At 46.0% G+C, this 24,678-nt stretch overlaps 2 protein-coding genes across 4 annotated transcripts in view; both read right to left on the bottom strand.

Annotated features, from left to right (window-relative positions):
* The window catches only part of TMEM237 (transmembrane protein 237), a 28,627-nt gene extending 19,113 nt beyond the window's left edge, over nt 1–9,514 (bottom strand). The window contains exons 1-5 of one of the 3 annotated variants that reach the window (XM_043505593.1): nt 8,870–9,514; nt 5,005–5,036; nt 3,510–3,520; nt 2,741–2,797; nt 1,103–1,216 (exon numbers count right to left, since the gene is read on the bottom strand). In XM_043505593.1, coding sequence (XP_043361528.1) covers nt 1,103–1,216; nt 2,741–2,797; nt 3,510–3,520; nt 5,005–5,036; nt 8,870–9,310 — 655 coding nt within the window. In that variant the 5' untranslated portion in view covers nt 9,311–9,514. Of the gene's footprint in view, nt 1–1,102; nt 1,217–2,740; nt 2,798–3,509; nt 3,521–5,004; nt 5,037–5,839; nt 5,873–8,869 lie in introns of those variants that run through there. The other 2 variants (XM_038422068.2, XM_043505594.1) reach the window with 2 other exon arrangements.
* A 3,413-nt stretch (nt 9,515–12,927) lies between these two features.
* MPP4 (membrane palmitoylated protein 4) overlaps nt 12,928–24,678 on the bottom strand; it is a 37,116-nt gene continuing 25,365 nt past the window's right edge. The window contains 3 exon segments of the mRNA XM_043505600.1: nt 12,928–13,371; nt 15,515–15,649; nt 19,370–19,478. Of these exon segments, the coding sequence (XP_043361535.1) occupies nt 13,180–13,371; nt 15,515–15,649; nt 19,370–19,478 (436 nt within the window). The 3' untranslated portion in view covers nt 12,928–13,179.

Below are 24,678 nucleotides of genomic sequence, written 5' to 3' on the forward strand. Positions count from 1 at the left end.
CTGCAAAAATAATCTATCTGCAGGCTAGTACAGAGTAAGAAATATATGCACTAGACATTTGTATAACTATAATGCAATCATTGTGAACAAAAAGCACCATGTTCCGAGTTTCAGTTAATACAAAATGCTAACAGGATCATCTATAATTCTCCACTTCCAGAATTTGATGTTTCCATTAATCTTGTGACAATTTTTAACCTATTTATCTTTTAATGTACTTTTAACAATTTAGGAATTGTGATTGTGTGTTGCAGTACGGTGCCAGTAAACTAAAGTGTTAAATGTTTTCAAAGTAATACTTCCAAGTGTTTCAAAGGCAACTTTCACAGCAAAGACTGGTGTGCTGTTTGTCTCATTAAAAATATTAAATCTGGGATCAGCATTGGAAAAGCAATTTTCTATTTTTCACTCTAAGAAATAATCAAAGTTCTTACATTAATTTTCTTATGATCACATAAAGTCAGCCCACCACTGGTCTTGAAATCTTTTAGCAGATGCAGACACCTCAACGTGTTTGCTTTTGGACTGAAAATAGCTACTTGAATAATACAATATCCTAAAAAATATTATAAGATTGCTCTAATTTATTCTATTGTTAAAATCAGCAAATATTCAAATTAAAAAACAATAATGAAACACTGGAAAATTAAAATTCCAAAAATGTAAGTTTCTACTGGAACACTGATTTCACATTATATATGCATATAATTCACATTATATATGCATATATTTTATGGTGTAGATTACAAAACCTAGCAGCAGTAATAAAATATGGCTCATATTTAACAAGATAAATGGAAGATACTACGTAGACGGCAAAGTACTACATAGACGGCAAGACAGAAGCGTTATCACTCCAGTAGAAACCTGAACATCTAGAATTGCATGACGCTTGAGTGTTGGATTTCTCAGCCTACTGCTTCATTGACGTGAATTTTCACTGACTCCAAGGATTTACACTAGAGATGACTTTGACCTGTAAACAATGCAGATGCACTTATTCTAATGGTTTAAGAAATAGAAATTTAAGAAGTGAGCTCGTGAGATTTTATGCTGCCAAGCCTAATTTCATCTTCCATCCTTTCTGTCAGTCTCCACGTACCGGGAGGCACTCTCTTCTTCTTGCGTTTCCTCTGAGGTGGAGCATCCTGAACCTCAGGAGTTAGAGGCTCGCTACTCTCAGATGGCCGACGGACAGCTGCATGAACGATACCCTCTGAAAAGCAGAATAAAAGAAAAAAAAATTCAGTTCAATGGTAGTGTGAGCCTTCCTGGGAAGGCAACCAAGGCATATCTGCACTTTGTATTTCCTCTTTCTCTGTTTAGCTACTAGGTGGAATTCATGTGAAACACACTTTGTGAACAGTTCATCTCTTCTGTGAGATGTTAAAGAATACCTGACAATATTTAAATCTATTACAGAAACAGGCATAGTAGTATTTACTTGGATTTGTGTTGAGTCAATTCAGAACACTTAGTAAAATGATCAGTTTGAAAAGCATTTCATGGCTGTGGATGACTGCCTAGTATCAAGGCTCCAAGCAGCCAAGGTAACCAGGAAGGGAAAAAATAGCAAGAAAAAAATTCAAGGAATTTGTTAATGCTGTATCAGCACCTGCTGCTTTATTAGCAACCAGAATTGAGGGGAAAAAGCCCAATGACTTTAGTATTAAGACTATAATTCTAACTCGTACTGCTTCAGAAGAAAAAAAATCACAATGTATAAAAACTGTGACAGATATGGCAATTTCCTACAATATCTTTGGGAGATTTTATTGAATTACATTTAAATAGCTTTGGAGTCCATTGTATTATAAATGCTAGTTTATGTATTATTGTGGGATTGTATCTAAACTTTTCCAGGGGAGAGACATGGACAACGTAAACCCTGGGAAACATTTGGTGCTTCAAAGGACTATCTTAAACAACGTAACAGAAAAGAAGGAACTTTCAGGACCAACAAAGTTAAATGGGTTAAGTGGGAAATATATGGGGGAAAAGGAATGCAAATCGCCACATCAGCACCTAACCTTTTGAAGCTACACCCTGAGAAGAGAGGTAATCTCATTGATTACCTATTCATAGTTTCTGAAGATCAAAGACTCAGGGATAAAGGAAAGGCTAACCAATGCACAGGGGTGCTTGTTCTGAGGGAACAGCTGTTAAGAACTTGTAACCACAGAAAAACCCCATAGTGGGATTTAAAGAACTGATCATGTCCCAGAGCCGTTGCTGGAGTTTGGGGTGATCTCTGATAAGTTTATTACCATGCGTGCAAGTTATTTTATTGTTCTTAATAAGTTTTCTCTGTGATACTTTCATCATAAGAATATAGGTGCTTGCTTATATGTTTATAGCCTCTGAGGAGAAAGCAAAGCAGGCCTGCTTAGGCAATCTGATTTGCTGGGGAATTTGCAGTGTAAGGAGAGAACTCTGCAGCCCAGAAAAACCCTAGTCAGGAAGGAGAGAGAGAGACACGTCTCGACCCAAGAGAGGTGATGGCTAGGGAGTCAGAAGCCTAAAAGTGGGTCCCCTTGTTGGGCTATGAGACGGAAATACAAGTGCAGTTGCTTTGAACTGTGACAATAACCAATGAAGATGAACGAGCCAGGAAGACTAAAAGTTGCCCTGTTAGGAATGGTAGGTTTGAAATCCAAGGATGCATTTGTCAGGAGATCAGCTACAGTACAGAGTTCCTCCAGCATTCTAAGTACATCTTTCACTCCTGGCAGCTTCTTACCCAGTGCATTTTTTCCTTTGGGCTTCTTTCTTTTTGGACGACTAAGTGGAATTTCATCTGTAAGATGTAAAATAAAGGAACTAGTTACACACTATGGAGGAATCCATGCTCTCTTTCTAACAACTCTACTTCAACCCAGAAAGGGGAATCCCTTTGGAAGTGAAGAGGATTGGGATTTCCTAGCCCTCTCTTTCCACAAGCCATGAGAAACCCCATCAGCAGAGTAAAGAGAAGGAAGAGTATAGCAAGGAGCGGGGAAGTAATAGAAAATAAAAAACCTGCCCAGTCTACAACGTCTGTTAAAAAAAACAACACAACACCACATATGATGGGCATTTAAAAAAAGAAAAAAGAAAAAAAGGAAATTATAATAATGATGTGCCATAGAAAAAATTTCTCATATACAGCGTAGTGTCCAATTCTGATCACTTCACCTCAAGACAGATACATCAGAGAATGGCAACCGTGAGGTGAGGCCTGCACAATGAGTGACTTTAAAGACTCTCTCCTCTTTTCTAAGGTATATAACTCTCCTCTGAAAATAAGGCCCCTTTAAGGTGTCTCCAATTGACCACCCAAAAGCATAAGGCACTTTCTAAAATCTTGACCCATGTACACATAAAGCACTAAATAAATAAATTATAATACTTAGCAAACTGCTTTTAGGCAAAACATTAGAGTGCAGACACTAAACTTTAAAAACGATTCAACTGAAGTCAACAGGAACTGTTAAACAGAATGCACAGCACTTAATACTAAACAAACTCACCTTGGCTTCCACTTCAGATCCAAGATTTTCCCATTTAAATTAAAAAAAAATAAATAAATGAGAAAGGAATATAAAAGGAACAAGAACGTTAGTTTTGAATTATTTACAACTCAGAACTGTGTTAGAGCTCACAATGCAATTGGTTTATGGGATCACAGAACTTATACATAAGAGCCATCCACCTCCCCTGAGCCCTATTTCTTTTTACAAACATTTGAATATGACAAGATTGAGGCTGCTTAGCCATAGACAAAACAATAGTCTGTTTGCTACTTGTGACTATGTACAGTTTCTTGATTTGTTAGCTGTTCATGAGATTGAAACTTTCATTTTACCTGGCTCTTTAATTGGAACCTGTCTTACTATCTGATACAAACTAACAGAAGAAGTTATATGATAGAGAAGCAAGCAGCTAACAAAAAATATTCAGACTCCTCAAGGTATTTATGGGCTCCTTGTACATATGTCTTAAGGCACTGAAGAGGATTTTCGACTTAGATTATAACAACTGCCTTTCCTATCATCAAAATCTACCTTGGCTCATGGATCACTGAACCCTCAGAACCATAACCTCTACATCTTTTGCCTCAATATGGTATTCATTGATTTTATTATTTATACCACACTCAAAAGTATGCTAGGCACCAAGTTGATTTTAAAAAGTCTCTGCCCCAAAGCGCTTGCAATTTAAAATACAGATGAGAGACAGCATTCAACAGCAATAAACAATGAGGCGAAGACCAGGAAAAGAGAAGGGGTTGAAAATACAAGAGTTACTGAGACTGAAGAAGTTTTTAAAATCTTTGATGCATTTTTCTCCTCCAAATGACAGAAGCAAGGAGATATTATGAAGTAAATGGTTTCCCAATCTATTTACAAACAAAACTTTTGTACTATACGATTGGAAAACAAGCATCCTATACCTCAAGGCCCATGGAAAGCCAAAGGAGGAAGTTACACATACCCAAATACTTACATTTTTAAGGTACTTTTAAAAAATTAGTAAAAAAAAAAAAAAGGTGTTTGCTGCTAGGCCAAAACTTACATAAAAATGTTAGTCTATTGCAATTTTTTGTGGTTAAATACAAAACTGAAATAAAGCTAGGTTTATAATGAAACTGCTGACACAGCCTTCACCCTAGCTTCACAAATGCAAGTTTGATTTTATTTTAAACTTTTCAGAGTAGCAGCCGTGTTAGTCTGTATTTGCAAAAAGAAAAGGAGTACTTGTGGCACCTTAGAGACTAACAAATTTATTAGAGCATAAGGTATAAATTTGTTAATCTCTAAGGTGCCACAAGTACTCCTTTTATTTTAAACTTTGTTCAGCACAGAATTGAAAGCATATTTGTCTCTTTAAGACACATAGCAAAATGTCACTCAAGTCAGTGAGAGCTCAGATTTTTGTTGAGTTCATTTTTTCTTAATTTCACAACTTTCAAGTACATTCCAGGGCACAAAAATGAGCATATTTCATATAATCAGCTAATCTTACCTTGGAACTGGGGGAAGGGCACGGGGTGGGCACTGAAATAAAAAAATCTTCCATTAGTATGTTATGAAACCATCTCCCTTCTAAACCCTTGCTAAGCCATTTCACAGAAACAAGCAAATTCCAAGCATGACTGACACATCCAACAAATATTAAAACTTCTGATAGGCGATTTTGAACATAACATACATAAGCGTATGTACACAAGTGCATTGAGATCCTTGGCTGGAAGGTACTATGTAGAAATGTAAAGTAGTATATGATACATATTTGATGTCAATGCCTAAATTCAGGTATGTGCTGGATTTGAGAGAGATACTATAGACACCTCAGAGGCATATGTAGCTGTTCTCTTTAAATATTTTTCCTTCTCTTATAATAAAACTACACAGACAGGAAAGTTAATTCATCACTCCAGTCAATTATTGAAAATATTATCTACAAAAACACTGCCAAAAATTAGGTACTTAATATCAACATATTTGCAGATTATAGTATGAAGAGTTGCAGGTACTTTACTAGTGAAATTATAAATTTAGAGATAGAACAGTCTAACATGATAAAATGTGCAAGAAAACACAACCTTTTCAAAATTATTTTGACCACAAGGTCAAAACTAAAACTACAAAAAAATAAAACCTCTTGTTAACAGACTAGCTGAAGCATAGCTCAAACACCTGATAAATGTTTCTCACCTAGAAAAAATGAGGCAGCTTAGATTCAGATTTTGTATTAAATAAGTAAACTGGACAAAGGAAAAATCCCCATGCTCTGAAGACTATTTCAATTAAAAATTACACAGATAATGTAATTAAAGGCTTGCTAGAACTGAACTCACCACTTGTTTCTTCCCCATAAGTCATTCAAAATCAGTCCTTGAGAGAGACACTGAACAGCTTCCTAAACCAGACAGTGTCGACCCTGACCTCAGCTTACTCTGCACAAAAATAAGCTTCTGATAGACAGGATAAGCTAGACATGAACCTTGTTGTCCCCGATATTGCTCTTATTTAAGTCTATGGGAATTTTGCCATCAATTTTCCAAATGGAACAGCAGTAGGTCTTAATGCTACTTGCAATTAGAAATCCAAGATCCCATGACCCTTTACTTACAAGAGTAATTCTTACCCATGCTTACATTGATCGGGACGTGGGACAAAGGGTTAAATATCAGGACATCTGGTCACCCCATCCAAAAGTGACCCAGGCTAAATTGCACTGAACTGAATTTATTTGCCACAGAAGCATAACAGGCTAAGTCAGCACAGCCAGGATTTAAACCAGTGGTTCCGAGGAGTGTAGGTACTGCAAGTCCTGAGATTTAGACCATTCTTATTTTTATAGCTCTTTACATCTTCAAAACACATTACACTGATTTCAAAAACCCTATGATATAAGCATATTTATTATAAGAATAAGGAAACCAAGGCAGTAAGAGAGACTTGCTTGCCCAAGCCCACAACAGAACAGGGATCACAAATTCCTGGCTGCCATTTGCATGAGACCATGATCATGTTCTTGTGCAAGACGTTGCTAGTTATTTGATCAATAAAGGGGGTTAATACGTCCCCTTGGAAAAAGTCACTCTTTTTGGTCTACATGGGCAGGGGGTTGCAAAAAAAAAAAAACAAAAAAACCCCCCACAATTGTTAATACCGGTGAACTCCAACAGCAATAGTGTAAACAATGCTCCCACAAGCACTAGCATTCTTAATCTCCCCACTGTATTTTCCAGTGAATTCATCCGATGAAGTGAGCTGTAGCACACGAAAGCTTATGCTCAAATAAATTTGTTAGTCTCCAAGGTGCCACAAGTCCTCCTTTTCTTTTTCGAATACAGACTAACACGGCTGCTACTCTGAAACCATTCTTAACACAGTACTGCGTTATGTAGGTCTGAGCAGGGTTAACAACACTGTTAAAAAAAGCTGGTGGCCACAGGAGCTTGGTCTACGCCGGGGGTCCCAGTATTGCTACAACTAGGATGCAATTGCAAAACACGCTGCCTGCTCAGTTATTTCGGCAAACTGATTTTAAGCACTGCTTTCCAAGTGACAATCTCCGAACATGGCCCTGCTGGCCAGCTCAGGGGCACAGAACTTTACTGAAAGGGCTTTTGAAAAAAAGACTTTTCAAGATTGGTCTGTACCATAAACGGCTCTTAAACTACAGCTCTTAATCAAGATCTGGGTCCCATCTGCACAACCGAGGTAGCAGAATCCATATTCAACACAGTTACTTAGTACGGCTGAAAATGCAGGTCAGGTTGGGGCCTCAGAAAGCTCAGCAGGATTAAAAGCCTCCATATAGCCATCCATCTGCGTTACACGCTGAACTGGGGCTGAAGGGGGGCCGCTGACAAAGACGTCAAAACCCCTGCCTCCAACCTGAGAGGAGGCGGCTGTAAAACTCAAAAATAACTGAGAGCCCCCCCATCCTGTACACTCCCCCCCATGAGGGAGCCTTCCCCCTCCACACCCCTTCCCCAACCTGCAACCCTCCCACACTTGCTCTCCCTCTCCGCCTACACACGACCCCTATGAGGAAGCCTCACCCTACCTCCAACCCCCAACACATTCCCCCATAAGGGAGCTTCTCCCCCCGCCCCCCGCCTGCAACCCCCCCACACTCCCCGCCCCCCGCCTGCAACCCCCCCGCCTGCAACCCCCCCCACACTCCCCGCTCGCAACCCCCCGCCCCCCGCCTGCAACCCCCCCCCACACTCCCCGCTCGCAACCCCCCCGCCCCCCGCCTGCAACCCCCCCCACACTCCCCGCTCGCAACCCCCCCGCCCCCCGCCTGCAACCCCCCCCCCACACTCCCCGCTCGCAACCCCCCCGCCTGCAAACCCCCCCACACTCCCCGCTCGCAACCCCCCCGCCCCCCGCCTGCAACCCCCCCCACACTCCCCGCTCGCAACCCCCCCGCCCCCCGCCTGCAACCCCCCCCACACTCCCCGCTCGCAACCCCCCCGCCCCCCGCCTGCAACCCCCCCACACTCCCCGCTCGCAACCCCCCCGCCTGCAACCCCCCCCACACTCCCCGCTCGCAACCCCCCCGCCCCCCGCCTGCAACCCACCCGCCCCCCACCTGCAACCCCCCCACACTCCCCGCTCGCAACCCCCCCCGCCCCCCGCCTGCAACCCCCCCACACTCCCCGCTCGCAACCCCCCCGCCCCCCGCCTGCAACCCCCCCACACTCCCCGCTCGCAACCCCCCCGCCCCCCGCCTGCAACCCCCCCCACACTCCCCGCTCGCAACCCCCCCGCCCCCCGCCTGCAACCCCCCCGCCCCCGCCTGCAACCCCCCCCACACACCCCGCTCGCAACCCCCCCCCGCCCCCCGCCTGCAACCCCCCCACACTCCCCGCTCGCAACCCCCCCGCCCCCCGCCTGCAACCCCCCCACACTCCCCGCTCGCAACCCCCCCGCCCCCCGCCTGCAACCCCCCCCACACTCCCCGCTCGCAACCCCCCCGCCCCCCGCCTGCAACCCCCCCCACACTCCCCGCTCGCAACCCCCCCGCCCCCCGCCTGCAACCCCCCCCACACTCCCCGCTCGCAACCCCCCCCACACTCCCCGCTCGCAACCCCCCCGCCCCCCGCCTGCAACCCCCCCCCACACTCCCCGCTCGCAACCCCCCCCGCCCCCGCCTGCAACCCCCCCCACACTCCCCGCTCGCAACCCCCCCCGCCTGCAACCCCCCCCACACTCCCCGCTCGCAACCCCCCCGCCTGCAACCCCCCCCACACTCCCCGCTCCCCACCTGCAACCCCCCCACACTCCCCCGATAAGGGAGCCACCCCGCATCTCCCCTCCTCTCGCTGCGGGAACGCAGCCCAACGAGGGAGCCGGCCCAGGCCCCTCACCTGGCGGGGTCCCTGCTGCGGGGTCTCCATGCCGCGCCTTGCCTGGAGCTCGCGGCCGGCTCCACAGCCCACCGCGCCCGTCGCCAAGACGCTGGAGCCGCGGGGGAAGGGGAGGGTGCTGCCGGGCAGCGATTTCCGGGCGGCCACCAGGGGCTCAGCCAGGAGGCTGCGGGCCTGGAGGTTAACGCCGACGCCCCCCCCGGCTCTGCCCGGGCCCAGGCTGCACAGCGAGGTGGGGGCTGCCCCGCCCCCGCCCCGGCCGGAGCCCGCGCTGCGCGAGGCGGCGGCGGGTTCCATCTGCCTAAGGCGGGGGCTGTAGCGCACGTGCGGCTCCGGCCCCCCGCCCCCGGGGAGAGGATGGCGAGCTCGGGGGGGGGGGGCCTGGTGTAGCCGCTGGAGCCCCCCCCCCTCCAGCTCGGGGCGGGGCCGCTTTTGGCTCATCCCTCCTGCCTCTGGGCTAGGCGGGGCAGGTTGCGGGCTCCGCTCTCCTTCAAGGCCAAGAGCAGCGGGCGTAGAGCCCAGGCCCCCAGCCCCACGCTGCTGGGTCACGGAGCCATCGCCCCTCCCCGGCCCTGCTGTCAGACGCTGTGGGGCGTAGGCGTCAAGCAGGCCCGAGCGGGCCGCCCCCTCCCCTTGCAAGCGGGATCTGCAGTTAGCGCCCCGCCCGGGCTGGGGTGCCCCAGCAGCCCTTACGCCCCCTGGGGCCGCGGTCTGCAACCTTGGCTGGAGCATCTCTCGCTGGTGGCCTGCATCTCACTCCGAGGCACCTGCTGCCGCCACGTAACCTCGCTTTTAAAGTGCATCTTGAAATGTTTTGTTTAAACGGGACAAAGCGGGAGGGGGCTGGGGAAGAACCCAACGAGGAACAGCAGGGCCCTGCACTAGTACTTCGCATGGCCATACGTGGAGCCTTTGCTCTATTACCAATCGAGGTAGCTCAGGGTGTTCATCTGTGGTGCCGCCAGCCCCTTCCAGCTTCCTCTGCAGGCCTGGACAGGAAGAATCAGAAGGAACGTGGGGGTTGGCGCACTCAGGCTCTGAGAGGGAGGAAATAATATAAGTACAGAAATAAGTACAGTATCACAGAAAAAAATGGAACTAGCAAGAGTAAGAAAAACCAAAACTATGGATTTGCACAATTCTAAGAAAAATCTAAACAAAACTCCCACTATCTAAACTAGGTTCTCTGTTCAGCGACTGAATCAAACATACTCTTAAAAGGGCAAAGAGCAAGTGCCACCAGGATGGTGTGAAAGAGCTGTGTGGCTTGTCAAATACAACAACTCTTTTCCAACTCTACCATTGCATTAAAATATGCTTTTAATATCACTTTTAAAGGTTCAGGTTTTTTGATTTGTGTTTTTAAACAGCCTTGACTGGAAATTATGAGAGAGCAAAGATTGCATTTTAAAAGCTCTTACAGGAAATCAAATGTAGAAAAAAAAAAAAAGACAGGAAGACCATAACACCAGTGTCCAAGCTGCCCTGTGATCAAAGGAACCGATTGTTGGAAAACACACCTACCTACACATGAACACGGCTTAGTGCTTCAAAGGAAGAGAGAAACCATCACCAGGTTCTCTTCAGTTTGCTGGTAGTAGGGAAGGAAAGAACTGGAAGGAACCTATTTCTTTATACTGTCTTGACGTGTACTTTACACACTCATGCAGAGTAGTGATGTATTGGCATATGAATGGTCAATAGCTGGTATAAGATATCGATCTCTAAAAGTGCACTCAAATGAAAGTGTATTACCTGGGTTTAATGTGTATTGTAATTTTTAGCTAGAGCAGTCAGTAGGTGTAAGAACTGTGCGAAGGGAAAACCCAGAATCTTTTCTCTTAGACTTAAGAAACCCACATACATAGCCTTAATGTTTGCGTTACTTATTTCCTGTAATGGTGAATGACTGGTGCAACACATACAGTAGAAAACTGAGGTGCATAAGGCACTGCACACTGAGCTCTGCACTCTTGCTTTCCCTAGCTTTGAAAATAAAACTTTTTTGCTAAATGCTTTAACCCTCTAATTGTTCTGTTTTACATAAATTAAAAAATGACTCAGGAAAAGGAAGTTTTACCAGTTTACCCAATTGACTTTGTAACACGTTTCAGTTATACTGGTTAGGATGAGAGAAGAGTGCAGAGTAACCAAATGCAAGTAAGTACTTGATGAGTTTATAGTGTTATACTTCTACATAGACTAGGACAAGAGAGGATTCAGTTCTAAAGATACCATTATTCTTTAGTATATTACACAAACCTGTTCATTATCAGGCATCATAAATACACATTTGCTTCTAGTGGACAAGAGTGGATTACTAGTATAAGCCAAGATGCACCAAAGGGAGTCAGGAGTTAGAGTTACCAGCAGCTGTTTCAGAGTAGCAGCTGTGTTAGTCTGTATTCGCAAAAAGAAAAGGAGTACTTGTGGCACCTTAGAGACTAACAAATTTATTAGAGCATAAGCTTTCGTGAGCTACAGCTCACTTCATCGGATGCATTTGGTGGAAAAAACAGAGGAGAGATTTATATACACACACACACACACACACACACACAGAGAACATGAAACAATGGGTTTATCATACACACTGTAAGGAGAGTGATCACTTAAGATAAGCCATCACCAGCAGCAGGGGGGGGAAAGGAGGAAAACCTTCCATGGTGACAAGCAAGGTAGGCTAATTCCAGCAGTCAGCAGTTAACAAGAATATCAGAGGAACAGTGGGGGGTGGGGTGGGAGGGAGAAATACCATGGGGAAATAGTTTTACCTTGTGTAATGACTCATCCATTCCCAGTCTCTATTCAAGCCTAAGTTAATTGTATCCAGTTTGCAAATTAATTCCAATTCAGCAGTCTCTCGTTGGAGTCTGTTTTTGAAGCTTTTTTGTTGAAGTATAGCCACTCTTAGGTCTAAAGAAAAGGAGTACTTGTGGCACCTTAGAGACTAACAAATTTATTAGAGCATAAGCTTTCGTGAGCTACAGCTCAGATGAAGTGAGCTGTAGCTCACGAAAGCTTATGCTCTAATAAATTTGTTAGTCTCTAAGGTGCCACAAGTACTCCTTTTCTTTTTGCGAATACAGACTAACACGGCTGCTACTCTGAAACCTGTCACTCTTAGGTCTGTGATCGAGTGACCAGAGAGATTGAAGTGTTCTCCAACTGGTTTTTGAATGTTATAATTCTTGACGTCTGATTTGTGTCCATTCATTCTTTTACGTAGAGACTGTCCAGTTTGGCCAATGTACATGGCAGAGGGGCATTGCTGGCACGCTTATGCTGGAAAGCTTATGCTCTAATAAATTTGTTAGTCTCTAAGGAGCTAGCAGCTGTTGTCCTTTTGTTGTTCTTTTGATGGTGCATCTCATTTCTAAATCCTGGACCAGAAGCAGGGTGCTGCCATCAATCAGTTGTGCACATCATCATCTGCCATTCTTATTTACTGCCGTGTTTGGGAACCCTTGCAACCAAAGGACTCAGAACCCAAGGATGCTCTCTTACTCTTAGTCACATGAGTAACTTCACTGATTTGACTTCAGTTAGACTAGTCATGTGAATAAGCATTTGCAGTATCAGGCACTTAACTGCTTCTAGACTGATAAACCTGCTCTTGTAAATTGCTTCAGCTAACCTGCTATGGACTAGATCATCATTACATTTAGTGATGTGTCTTTACAAAGCTGATATCTGTCAGCATTCAATAGCTGTAAAAAAAATTAAAATAAAGTCAATTTTATTTTACAGGTGAATGTGAGTTCTGGAGTCATTTGTGTTGTGAATGGCATTAAACCTAATTTTAAAAGAAACATCAGCTAAAAAACTTGTTTGAGACAGAAGCAAGCAGCAGAATAATACATTTATAAAGCACTCTCCCCTGGTGCATCAAGTCAAGCTACTAATTGTACTCCAAACTTGTTACATCTTGATAAAACCATGGGGGATTATCCTTTGGAAATACACAAGCATCATAAAAATCAAGAAGCCTCTAACAAAAAGGAAGTATGGGAAGCACTTTTTCTTTTACCCAGGTATGATTAGACCACACAAGTACATGCAAGAAAACAGATCTTTTATTTTTGTAATTCTGAGATACTACAGCACTTTTTTGGTACAAAATTGATGTTAAGCATCACATGTTGCAGTAAGAACTACAATGAAGACAGTAGGATTATCTTATTATAGCTTTTTTCCTAATGCCCCTGCAAACGCTCTCCACACAAAGATATATTCTTACAATCCTGACAGGATTATTCTGAAGGTAAAACATAAGATATAATCTTTATGAAGCTGCCTGCTTCTCTGAATTATGGCTGAGTGTCTGAACATATCCATGTAGCCGGGACCCACTGGGGATCATCCTGTGCCTGATGGACTGCATACAGCAGCCGCACACAGGCCTCTTGTAAATTGTCATTTACAATCACTTGATCAAAGAATTGACCAAACTGAGCTTCCATTTTCTTAGCACAGTCCTCCATCTCCTGCAAGTCTTCCTCCTGTAAGAGACAGTACAGACCTATAAAACATTATAGTTTCATGTGGGACACTTTTGGATGGGAATAAGTTTATCTAAGTTTTTACTTTCTACCCTTCCAAAGAGGAACTGGAGGTTAGTGGCTAGATGACAGAACTGGGAGCCAGGAGATTTGATTTCTCTTCCCAGCTCTACCATTGACTCAGTATGTGACCTTGGGCAAGACACTTAGCCTGTCTGTGCTTAAGTTTCCAATTTATACAATAAGGATACTACTACTTCCTTACCTCACAGGGAGGTTGTGAGGGTTAATTCACTGATGTTTGTAAAACACTTTGAGATCCTTATATAAAAGGTGGCATAGATATACAAAGTAATATAATTATAAATAAAGACTTTCTATTCTGCCATGGTTCCCCCTGAAAGCGTTGCAGGCATCCCTTCAGAAAACTTAGTTTCTATATGTCAACTCCAAACCATTTGCATGAGTGTCCCATCATAAACTTCATGCTTCTTGGAATAAGCTCCCCTTTATTAAGATATGATCACTTGATATTCGTTTGAGAATAAGAGGGAGTTCTTGCATATAAATTCCAGTGGGACTCAATCCTGCAAACCATCTGCAAGCAGAAGCTCTGACTGAAGTCATTGCAAGTTCCACGGGGCTTCCAGGATCAGTTATTTTGTATGTCTTTTCAGGGTAGGGATGATTTGGAAAACCACACCATGGGCAAGATCCTTAGCTAGTGTAAATTGGTGAAGTTCTAGTGACTTCAATGAAGCCATGCCAATTTACATCAGCTGAGGATGGTTCCTATCTGTAAATGTCAACACAAACGGAAATTATTGTGATTCATAACCTATAACAACTCTAAGATAGGCATGCCATTACAACGGTAATCAATTCTAAATCTTTGGAGCACAACTGATGCTTGCATGGTTCACAAGAAGTCTTCCTCTACCCCCACGTGCTGCATTTGCCTACAGTTGCCTAGATGCTGGTTTCAGAGTAGCAGCCATGTTAGTCTGTGTTCACAAAAAAGAAAAGGAGTACTTGTGGCACCTTAGAGACTTACAAATTTATTTGAGCATAAGCTTTCGTGAGCTATAGCTCACTTCATTGCATGCGAGCAGTAGCTGTCGCTCACGAAAGCTTATGCTCAAATAAATTTGTTATTCTCTAAGGTGCCACAAGTACTCCTTTTCTTTTTGGCCTAGATGCTGTGAGGGTGCTGTTATTTGCCTCTGAAGTATCACTGTACTGTACTGGCTAATGCTACAAGCAGAATCCAGATGTGATAGACCAGAGGTCTGATCAGTTTTGCCACACCTATGTTCCTAATCTGTATTTCAGATAGTGAGCAATATTTCCCCAAATTCTATGGTTTTAGTTATGTAATTATGATCACCTCCCACAGACAAAATGAAGGAAAAGGGAGTCTAGGAAGTCATCAGAAAACTAAAATTTTAAAACATACAGTGCTAGACAATGAAGGTGAAATTGAAGACTAAAAGTTATAGAAACAAGTGTGACTTTTTTTTTAATCCTGTTTAATTTTTGTTAAGTGTCTAGACAAAGTAAGGCATCTATAATTTTACTGTAATATAGGTAGGAATGCATCACATGCAGAACACAACCACTGTGCTTTTGTTTGAAATATCTATAGTGGATGTCAATAGGAAAAGAAAAGGAGTACTTGTGGCACCTTAGAGACTAACAAATTTATTAGAGCATAAGCTTTCGTGAGCTACAGCTCACTTCATAGGAAAAGAGACTCTATGACAACACTGAAGGAAGAGGGTTCCACATATTTAACTTTAAACGACATGGAAGTGCCTACCCAGAGATCTAGGCACCTTGGCTATATATTACAACAACAAACCAAATAACGCAAATATAAATACAGAAATCAGACTTCCTCCAAAGAAACCCACTCTAGCCACATATCCCAATCCCAGGGCACAATTCCCAGCCCTCTGTACTCCACTTCTACTCCAAAACACCAGGAAGAGAGAAGGGCTTTGCAACGTGCTGAATGTCATCAGATCTGATTTATTTCAGACCAAAGACACCAGGGTCCTTTAAAACATTAATACAATATAGGAATGTGGCAGGTTCTGACTGAACCATCACTGTTACACCTCCTTCATTCTCTGAAACTCACCTTGAATTTCATGTTCACATAATAGTCTGTAATGACCCTGGCGTTTTTCCGAGACTGTCTCATGCAGCTCATACTAGGTGGCTTGATGAATATAATATAGGCTTTTAGATCGTGGGTCCGAGCCATTTGGATACCCTACAAGTCAAGGTCAGATGAAAAGGTCAGTGGTTACATTAAAATGTATAAGTCATATTCATCCCATATTTTATTTCTATTAAAAACAAATGGTTATGTACCATCATTTCCAGATCTTGCAGTATTCAAAAAATCTTATTAAAAAACATCTGTTATTTAATAACTGCACTAATAATCTCAACCCAGACACTGGTCAACAACTGCACCAGAGTAATTCATTCCGTTCAGTAACCTTATTAGATGGAAAATTATTTTAAACTACAATGAATATAAAAACCCTAGCATGGCCAATAAAAGGTTACATCCGCTACCTTTTATGGGAGTTTTAAATCTTCAATTGTCATTCCTTTTTAGAGGCTCAAAACTGTCTTGGTTTTGGGGCTGCCTTTGGAAAAGATTGATTCTCCTGCTCCATGTATTGCAAGGCACTGTCTGCCTTTTTTCAGAGTAGCAGCCGTGTTAGTCTGTATTCGCAAAAAGAAAAGGAGGATTTGTGGCACCTTAGAGACTAACAAATTTATTTGAGCATAAGCTTTTGTGAGCTACAGCTCACTTCATTGGATGCATTCAGTGGAAAATACAGTGGGGAGATTTATATACATAGAGAACATGAAACAATGGGTGTTACCATACACACTGTAAGGAGAGTGATCACGTAAAATGAGCTATTACCAGCGGGGGGTGGGAGAAAACCTTTTGTAGTGATAATCAAGATGGGCCATTTCCAGCAGTTGACAAGAACGTCTGAGGAATGGGGGGAGAGGGGAGGGGAATAAACATGGGGAAATAGTACTCACAGATCTCGCAGATCTTGGGAGACAGGCTAGTCCTTGCTTACAGACGACCCCCAACCTGAAGCAAATACTTACCAGCAACCACACACCACACAACAGAACCACTAACCTAGGAACCTATCCTTGCAACAAAGCCCGTTGCCAACTCTGTCCACATATCTATTCAGGGGACACCATCATAGGGCCTAATCACATCAGCCACACTATCAGAGGCTCGTTCACCTGCGCATCTACCAATGTGATATATGCCATCATGTGCCAGCAATGCCCCTCTGCCATGTACATTGGTCAAACTGGACAGTCTCTACGTAAAAGAATAAATGGACACAAATCAGACGTCAAGAATTATAAAATTCAAAAACCAGTTGGAGAACACTTCAATCTCTCTGGTTACTCGATTACAGACCTAAAAGTGGCAATTCTTCAACAAAAAAAAGCTTCAAAAACAGACTCCAACGAGAGACTGCTGAACTGGAATTAATTTGCGAACTGGATACAATTAACTTAGGCTTGAATAGAGACTGGGAGTGGATGGGTCATTACACAAAGTAAAACTATTTCCCCATGTTTATTTGCCCCCCCCCCCCCCCCCCCCCGCTGTTCCTCAGACGTTCTTGTCAGCTGCTGGAAATGGCCCACCTTGATTATCACTACAAAAGGTTTTCTCCCACCCCCCGCTGGTAATAGCTCATTTTTCTTGATCACTCTCCTTACAGTGTGTATGGTAACACCCATTGATTCATGTTCTCTGTGTATATAAATCTCCCCACTGTATTTTCCACTGAGTGCATCCGATGAAGTGAGCTGTAGCTCACGAAACTTTATGCTGAAATAAATTTGTTAGTCTCTAAAGTGCCGCAAGTCCTTTTATGTCTGCCTTTTGTTTCCTTCTCTCCATGCATTGATGCAATTGTTGATGTCAACAGATCACTGTGAGTAAGTAGCATTTGTAACCTGTTGTGAAAAGCAGGGAGAGTTCAAAAACTAATGAGTACAAAGTATGTTCTGCCACAGTGGCAAAATCAAATTTCCTTTTTTCATTGAGAACTGAATTTAGGCGAAGAAATGGACAAGAAGAAAAACTCGAAAGGCAGCAGAAGCACAGGGAACATCAATGTGCAGCATAGGAGCCTTCATGGTAGGTTGTTTTGTTACGGTTTTGAGCAGCACACCACTTCACACCTGAGGCTGTGTAACTTATCTTCATTTCTTCAACCAGCACAAGCCACTACACCAAGTCAAAGCTTGGACAATTCCAGGTCCATGGATCTAAAGGAAGTTTCCCTCTGGAATTTATTGGGCCACAGAGCCTTTCTTCCAGTTATGTTTTTAAACGATATTTTGTTAGGTTCCCAGAGACACCCAGGTATGGAAGTCCTCTAAAATTAGAAGAATTAATACCAGCAAATAAGGGAGTAATTTAGAAAAAAATCTTAGAAGGGTTCTTTGCGGGACTCAAAGCCTTCAGCACCTTCTGACAACTACTTACTCAGAGCTTTATTAGCCTTATCCCTCCCTACAGCAAGCCCAGGGCCAAGAATTGGAAAGAAGAAAGCCTATGTGAGCTAGCAGCATGCTGACTTTTCATTTGGCAGAGTGGTCTAGAAATGGATCAGGAATCAGAAAGCTAGCTGAGAGAAATCTTGTTCTTTTCTGGCCTTAGGAGAAATATTTTTTGCAGCGCCCAAAAGAGGAGCATATGTGGAAGTTATCTTAATATTTGAAGCGCTGATTGTGACCATCAATTAAGAATAGTAGCTCCATCTAAGGAGCAACATTTTTAGATCTTTAAGGTGATACAACTTAACCTTCTCTAACCAATCACCTCACTGAGGAGATATAGTGACCATTCTGCCTCATAAAAGAATCTCAAGTCACACAGGCAGCTTCTGAAAAATTCTTTTGTTATCTCCACCCTGTTTCTCACCGATCAATGAGAAGGAAGGGGAAAAATGGGTTCTCCCTCTAACCCAGCGGTGGCCAACCTAAGCCTAAGAAGCAGCCAGAATTTACCAATGTACATTGCCACAGTAATATGTCAGCAGCCCCCCCATGAGCTCCCACCCCACTCCACCCCACCCGCAGCGCCTTCCACCCACCAGCAGTCCTGCTGATCAGGGCCTCCCCAACCCTCCCCGCACCTCCGGATCAGCTCTTTTGTGGCATGCAGGAGGCTTGGAGGGGAAAGGGGAGTGGGAGGAATGAGGGCACAGCAGGCTTAGGGCTGGAGTGGGGGCAGGGCCTGTGGCAAAGCCAAGGGTGGAGCAATGAGCACCTCCCCGGCACATTGGAAAGTTGGCACCTGTAGCTCTAGCCCCAGAGTCGGTGCCGCACATTAACTTCTGAAGAGCCGCGTGCGGGTTGGCCACCCCTGCTCTAAGCATTTAGAGAGAATTGGGGAAGGTGTTTCTTCAGTGACATTGCAGTGGTACTACTTTTATGTTTAAAGAACACAACAATGTAAATTTAAGGTGGGGACGCTTTAGACTGTCTCAGGAGAATCATTCTTTCTTAAACTTTCCTCTCTCTCAGACTGGATTAAATTTCCAAGCTATGAACGAACAGAGTTTTCAGTTGCTAGTAGCATTCATTCAGGATGTACTGTCTCATTGTACAAAACAGTATAAGGCAATATGGGTCAGTGTCCATTTTTCCTGGAAAATTTTCAATTGAACGTATGTGATGCAATAACCAGAACAGACTTCTAAACCATGGTGATAAGCACATTAGAAATGATAGCATGTGTGCATATATATACTCTACCTCACTTTGTTGTTTACAATGTACACAACCTTATTAATGAATCCTGATCCAATTTTATAGTAAGTTTGCTTATTGAACCTTCTCTCCAAGTAGTTCTCAGGACCTGTAGGATGCAGATGACAGTCTCTTCCATGAAGTTTAAGTCTTAGATCCCTCTATTTACCTGTGGTTCCAAATCCACTATACAGATCTTCCCTTCATCAAGAACTGTTCGCACAGCATCAACACTGGTGCCATATAGGTGTCCCTTGTATTCCCCATGCTCCAGCATTCTGCAAGAGAGAGGTGAGAAGGGAGAATGAGAAGAGAAATGAAGCAGACCCTTTAAATGACAGCCTCTGAAATATGCATTTAGCAATGAAATCTGCAGGTTAAATCAAGAGACCGAAGAGCTAAAGAAGGATTACTCCTCTGTGAAAACTAAATGATATTAAGATATAGGAACCTTTACTGAGGATAAAAATCTAGATTAAACAGGACTGTCAGATCCAAATCTCCAGTCTCTGAAGAGACTCCAAAATGATGTATTTCTACCCACTTCCCCTCCAAATATACATGAGAAGGTTCAGAGGTCATGGTTTTAATTGGTATCAAGACATCTATATGGAAATTCTACATTGGTATTTACTACAGTAATAACAAAACAAATACTTTGCATTTATGTAGGGCTAACCATCGGGATCTCAAAAAGACAGTCACCTTTTCCGTAACTGGTGGTCTTCAAGATATGTTGCTCATGTCTATTCAACTTAGGTGTGTGTGCTCACCACATACACCAGTGCCGAAGTTTTTCCTCAGCAGTATCCGTAGAGGACACACATGCCGCGGTATATAGGGCACTGCTAGTTCCTTCTTGCCAGAAACTCTGACAGTGGGGAAGGAGGGCAGGTTGTGGAATAGATATGAGCAACGCATCTCGAAGGACACCAGTTACGGAAAAGGTAACTGTCTTTTCTTGGAGTGCTTGCTCATGTCCATTCAACTTAGATGACTCCCAAGCAGTACCCTTCGGAGGTGAGTAGAAGTTCACGGACGTGGAGATTGCAACACCATTCTGCCGAACCCAGCGTCGTCCCTGGCCTGCTGAGTGATGGCGTAGACGGCTGTGAATGTGTGCACTGAGGGCTACGTTGTGGCTCAAAAGATGTCCTGGATCAGGAAGTGTTCCAGGAAGGCCACCAAAGATGCCTGTGCTCTGGTTGAGTGGGCTCTGATGATTGGCGGCGGCGGGAGTCCCGCCAATTCATAGCAGTTCCAAATGCAAGAGGTGATCCAGTTAGAAATCCTCTGCATGGACACCGGGAGGCTCTTCATCCTATCAGCTGTAGAGATGAAAAGCTGAGTTGACTTGCGCAAACGCTTTGTCCGATCTAGGTAGAAAGCCAGAGCCCTTCTTAGGATCAAAGCGTGAAGGCCGCTCTCTTCACTAGTCTTATGGGGCTTAGGGCAGAAGACGAGAAGGAAGATGTCCTGGCTCACGTGGAAAGCGGACACCACCTTGAGAAGGAAGGCCAGATGGGGCCGGATCTGGATCTCGTCCTTATAGAAGGCCAAGTACAACAGTTCTGAAGTCAGAGCTTGCAGCTTGGAGACTCGTCTCGCCAACATCACTGTCACCAGGAAAGCTACCTTCCATGATAGGTGAGACAGGGAGCATGAGGCCAAAGGCCCAAAGGGTGGGCCCGTGAGCCTGGACAGAACCAAGTTGAGATCCCCCTGAGGGACCGGGAACCGAACATGAGGAAAAAGGCTCCCGAGATCTCTGAGGAACCTGACAGTCATGTCATGGGAGAAAACCGTCTGCCCCTGGATGGACGGATGAAAGACGGAAATGGCCGCCAGTTGCACCCTGATAGAGGAGTGTGCCAGAACCTGGTTCCTCAAATGAAGCAGGTTGTCTAAAATCGACTGCACTGAAGAATGCGAAGGGGAGATGCCCCATTTGGCCGCCCAGCAGGAGAACCTCGTCCACTTTGCCAGATAAGTCTGTCTAGTCAAGGGCTTTCTACTCTCGAGGAAGACCTTCTGGACCCCTTCTGAAGAGGCCCGTTCCTCAGGGTTCAGCCACGCAACATCCACGCTGTGAGGTGGCGGGACGTGAGGTTGGGGTGCAAGAGTGGACCGTGATCCTGTGACAGCAGGTTCAGGAGAGGCCACGGAAGGATCACCAATGGGCTCAATAGCTTCCTGAACCAGTTCTGGCAAGGCCACGTCAGGGCAATCCTGATAACCTGTGCCTTGTCTCTCTTGATTTTCGCTAGGACTTTGTTGATGAGCGGAATCGGAGGAAACGTGTACAAACAGGCAGGAGGAAGGTGTCGGGAGCAAAACCTGTGGCACCTCCTGTTCTGACTGGTGGCGAACAAATTCACTTGGTGAGTTCTCCACCTGGAAGATCAGGCCGGCTACCTCCGGGTGGAGCACTCATTCATGGTGAGAGGAGAAGTCCCTGCTTAGATGATCTACTAGCGCAGGGGTCGGCAACCTATGGTACGTGTGCCAAAGACGGCACACAAGCCAATTTTTAATGGCACGCTGCTGTCTGCTGGGGACCCCATTAAAAATTCTGCCTGGCCCGGCCCGCTCTTCTCCGCCCACCGCTCTCTACTTGCAGGGCAGGCAAGCTTCCCCTCCCCCCACCTCTTTCCCTGGCATGCCAGGGAGATCATGTGGAACTTCAGCTTTTCTAGGAAGAGGTTCAGGTCTTGCAGGTCCAGGATAGGTTGCAGATCGCCCTTGGCCTTTGGGATTAAAAAGTAGCGGGAATAGAACCCCTTTTTCCTATACTCTGGAATGACCTCCACTGCAGCTAGCTTCAGTAACCCCTCTACCTCCTGCATGAGGAGACTCTCATGAGAAGGGTCTCTGAAGAGGCACGGGGAGGGGAGGTGGGAAGGAGGGGTAGAAAGTAACTGAAGGGCATAACCCTATGCCACCGTACTGAGGACCCATTGGTCCGATGTTATAGATGCCCACGCAGGGAGGAAAGACGGTTGGCAAAAATAGGGGAGGAGGGATCCTGGGAACAGTCCGGTAGGTTGCCCTCAGGTGTACCCTCAAAATGAGCACTTGCCCGCCTGCTTATTGTGTGTCAAGCTCAACAGAGGCCTGTGAAGGCTGTTGGCTAGGACACCTCTTGTAGCCTCTGGATTTTTTATGGGGAGGCTCCCCTGGCCCTGAGGCTGCTGTGGCTTAAACCACTTGCAGGCAGGCCCACCGTTTTAAGGGTTATGCGGGAGTCCTTTAGGACATGAAGCTTATTGTCCGTCTGTTCCATAAACAGGGCTTGCCCATCGAAGGGAAAGTCTTGCATCAACTGCTGAGCCTCTGTGGATAAGCCAGAGAGGAGCAACCAAGATGCTCAGCGCAAGGAGATGGCCGAAGCTATGGTTCAGGTGGCAGTGTCCACCGCATCCGCCACCACCTGGAGCATCGCCCTGGCAGCAGTCATGCCCTCGTCCATAATAGCCCAGAACTCCTTCCTAGAAGCCTCAGGAAGGGAGCCCTTGAACTTGGCCATGGTTTGCCAAGTTAGCCACATGCTAAAATCATAGCATCTCAGGAGGACTTGACGGTTGGCCACCCTCAACTGGAGGACGAATAAACCTTATGCCCAAACAAGTCTAATCTCTTGGAGTCTTTGTTCTTAGGGGTACCCCCAGGTTGACCTTGTCGTTCCCTGTGGTTAACTGTTTCCACCACTAGGGAGTTGGGAGCAGGGTGGGTATACAGGTACTCGTGGCCTTTGGATGGCACAAAGTACTTGCGCTCGGCCCTCTTAGAGATCAAAGGAAGGAGTTTGCCACAGGGTATTTGTGATCTTAGAGACCCCATCATGAAGGGTAGAGCCACCCTGGCCAGTGCTGTGGAGCAGAGGACATTGGAGAGAGAATCCGAAGGCTCCTCTAGCTCCTCCGCCTGAAGATCCAGGTTGGTAGCGACCCTCTTCAGTAGTTCCTGGTGTGCTTTACCATCATCTGGAGGAACCGGGAGAGGTGGCCCTGTTATAGCCTTGTCTGGTGATGACGAGGAAGATGCCAGTGCCGTAGGGTCCTCCACAACCACTGGTGGTCCAGTAGCTTGTTTCCCTGCTCCCTCTTTGACCTGCAGGATCCTCGCACCCAAGGCTTTGTGCGCCAGAGGAGGGCAGGAGAGAGAGGTAGCTGGTCTCTCCGAGGCTCCAGACACTGAGCGGGTGGCCTGGGAAGGTTGGGTGAACCCTCACGGGTTCCATCGGTTCCACGGCGCCAGCCACTGCGCCTGAGGCCACGGGGCTGGTTTTGGTGCTGACCATGTAGCCAGTATCACCGATACCGGAGCTTGTCCCGCTGTCCGGGAACCTTGCTCTGAACCAGGGCTGGATCCTGAGCAGTCACTCCCAGGTGACCAGGACGGAGAGGAACGGTGGCACTGTCCTGACCGGTGCCAGTGATTCTGCCTGGAGTCTGATCTGGAGCGGGGTCTTAGGGACCAGTGGCATTCGATGGATCCACGATGGCTTGTAGCCTGTGATCTAAGTCTCACACTTGACAAGCGGTACTGGGATGAGGAGTGGGCCCAGTGCTGGGAAGCGCCCAAATGTGGTGATGTCCTCCTAGGGGATTGGCAACAGTTTGAGGAATGGTGATGTCAATCCCTCAATGGGTCCCTGGGGAGGTACAGCGGTCTCGTAGATACTGGGTGCCAGGACCGGTACTCCTGCCGGGGGGGTGCATGCCTCCAAAGGTCTGCGCCTGGTGGTTGGCAAGCTGCGCCTCGAGCCTCTCTGCCTGTGCCCAAGGTCCGGGGACCAAATGGGGCTGCGCTGCATCTGCCTTTTGTGGTCAGATGCATGGCGGCTACGGGAAGGCGAGTGCTGGTGGGACATTCCCAGAGGTGAAAATAAGCCGTATGGCATACTGGCAAGAGCCAGTACACCGTGCTGGACCGGCTTCCCCAAGCTGGCGCTTTAAAGGGCCCTGGGCTCCCGGGTCCTTTAAAGTGCTCCCCGAGCCCTGCTGCCAGAGCCCTGAGGTAGCAGTGGCCGGAGCCCCCGGACCCCGTGGCAGTGCCCTCCCCCCGCAGCGGCCAGAGCCCCTGGGCCCTTTAAAGCACCCCCCCAGAGCTCCGCTGCTGGAGCCCTGGGGTAGCGGCAGCAGGGCTCCGGCGCTGATTTAAAGAGCCTGGGGCTCCAGCTGCTGCGGGGAGCCCTGCGCCCTTTAAAGCACGCCCCCCCCGGGGCTCCCCGCAGTGGCCAGAGCCCCCAGGCCCTTTAAAGTACCACCCAAGCCCTGCTGCTGGAGCCCTGGGGTAGTGGTGGGCAGGGCTCCAGCGGTGATTTAAAGGGCCCAGAGCACCGCTGCGGTAGCGGTGGCCAGAGCCCGGGACCCTTTAAATCGCCCCTGAGCCCCGGGGCTCCCAGCTGCCAGCTCTGGGGGTGATTTAAAGGCCGCAAGGCTCCCAGCCGCAGCTGAAGCCCTGGAGCCTTTAAAT

The sequence above is a fragment of the Dermochelys coriacea genome, chromosome 11 (genome assembly GCF_009764565.3).
Source record: "Dermochelys coriacea isolate rDerCor1 chromosome 11, rDerCor1.pri.v4, whole genome shotgun sequence".
In the NCBI taxonomy this organism is placed as follows: Eukaryota; Metazoa; Chordata; order Testudines; family Dermochelyidae; genus Dermochelys; species Dermochelys coriacea.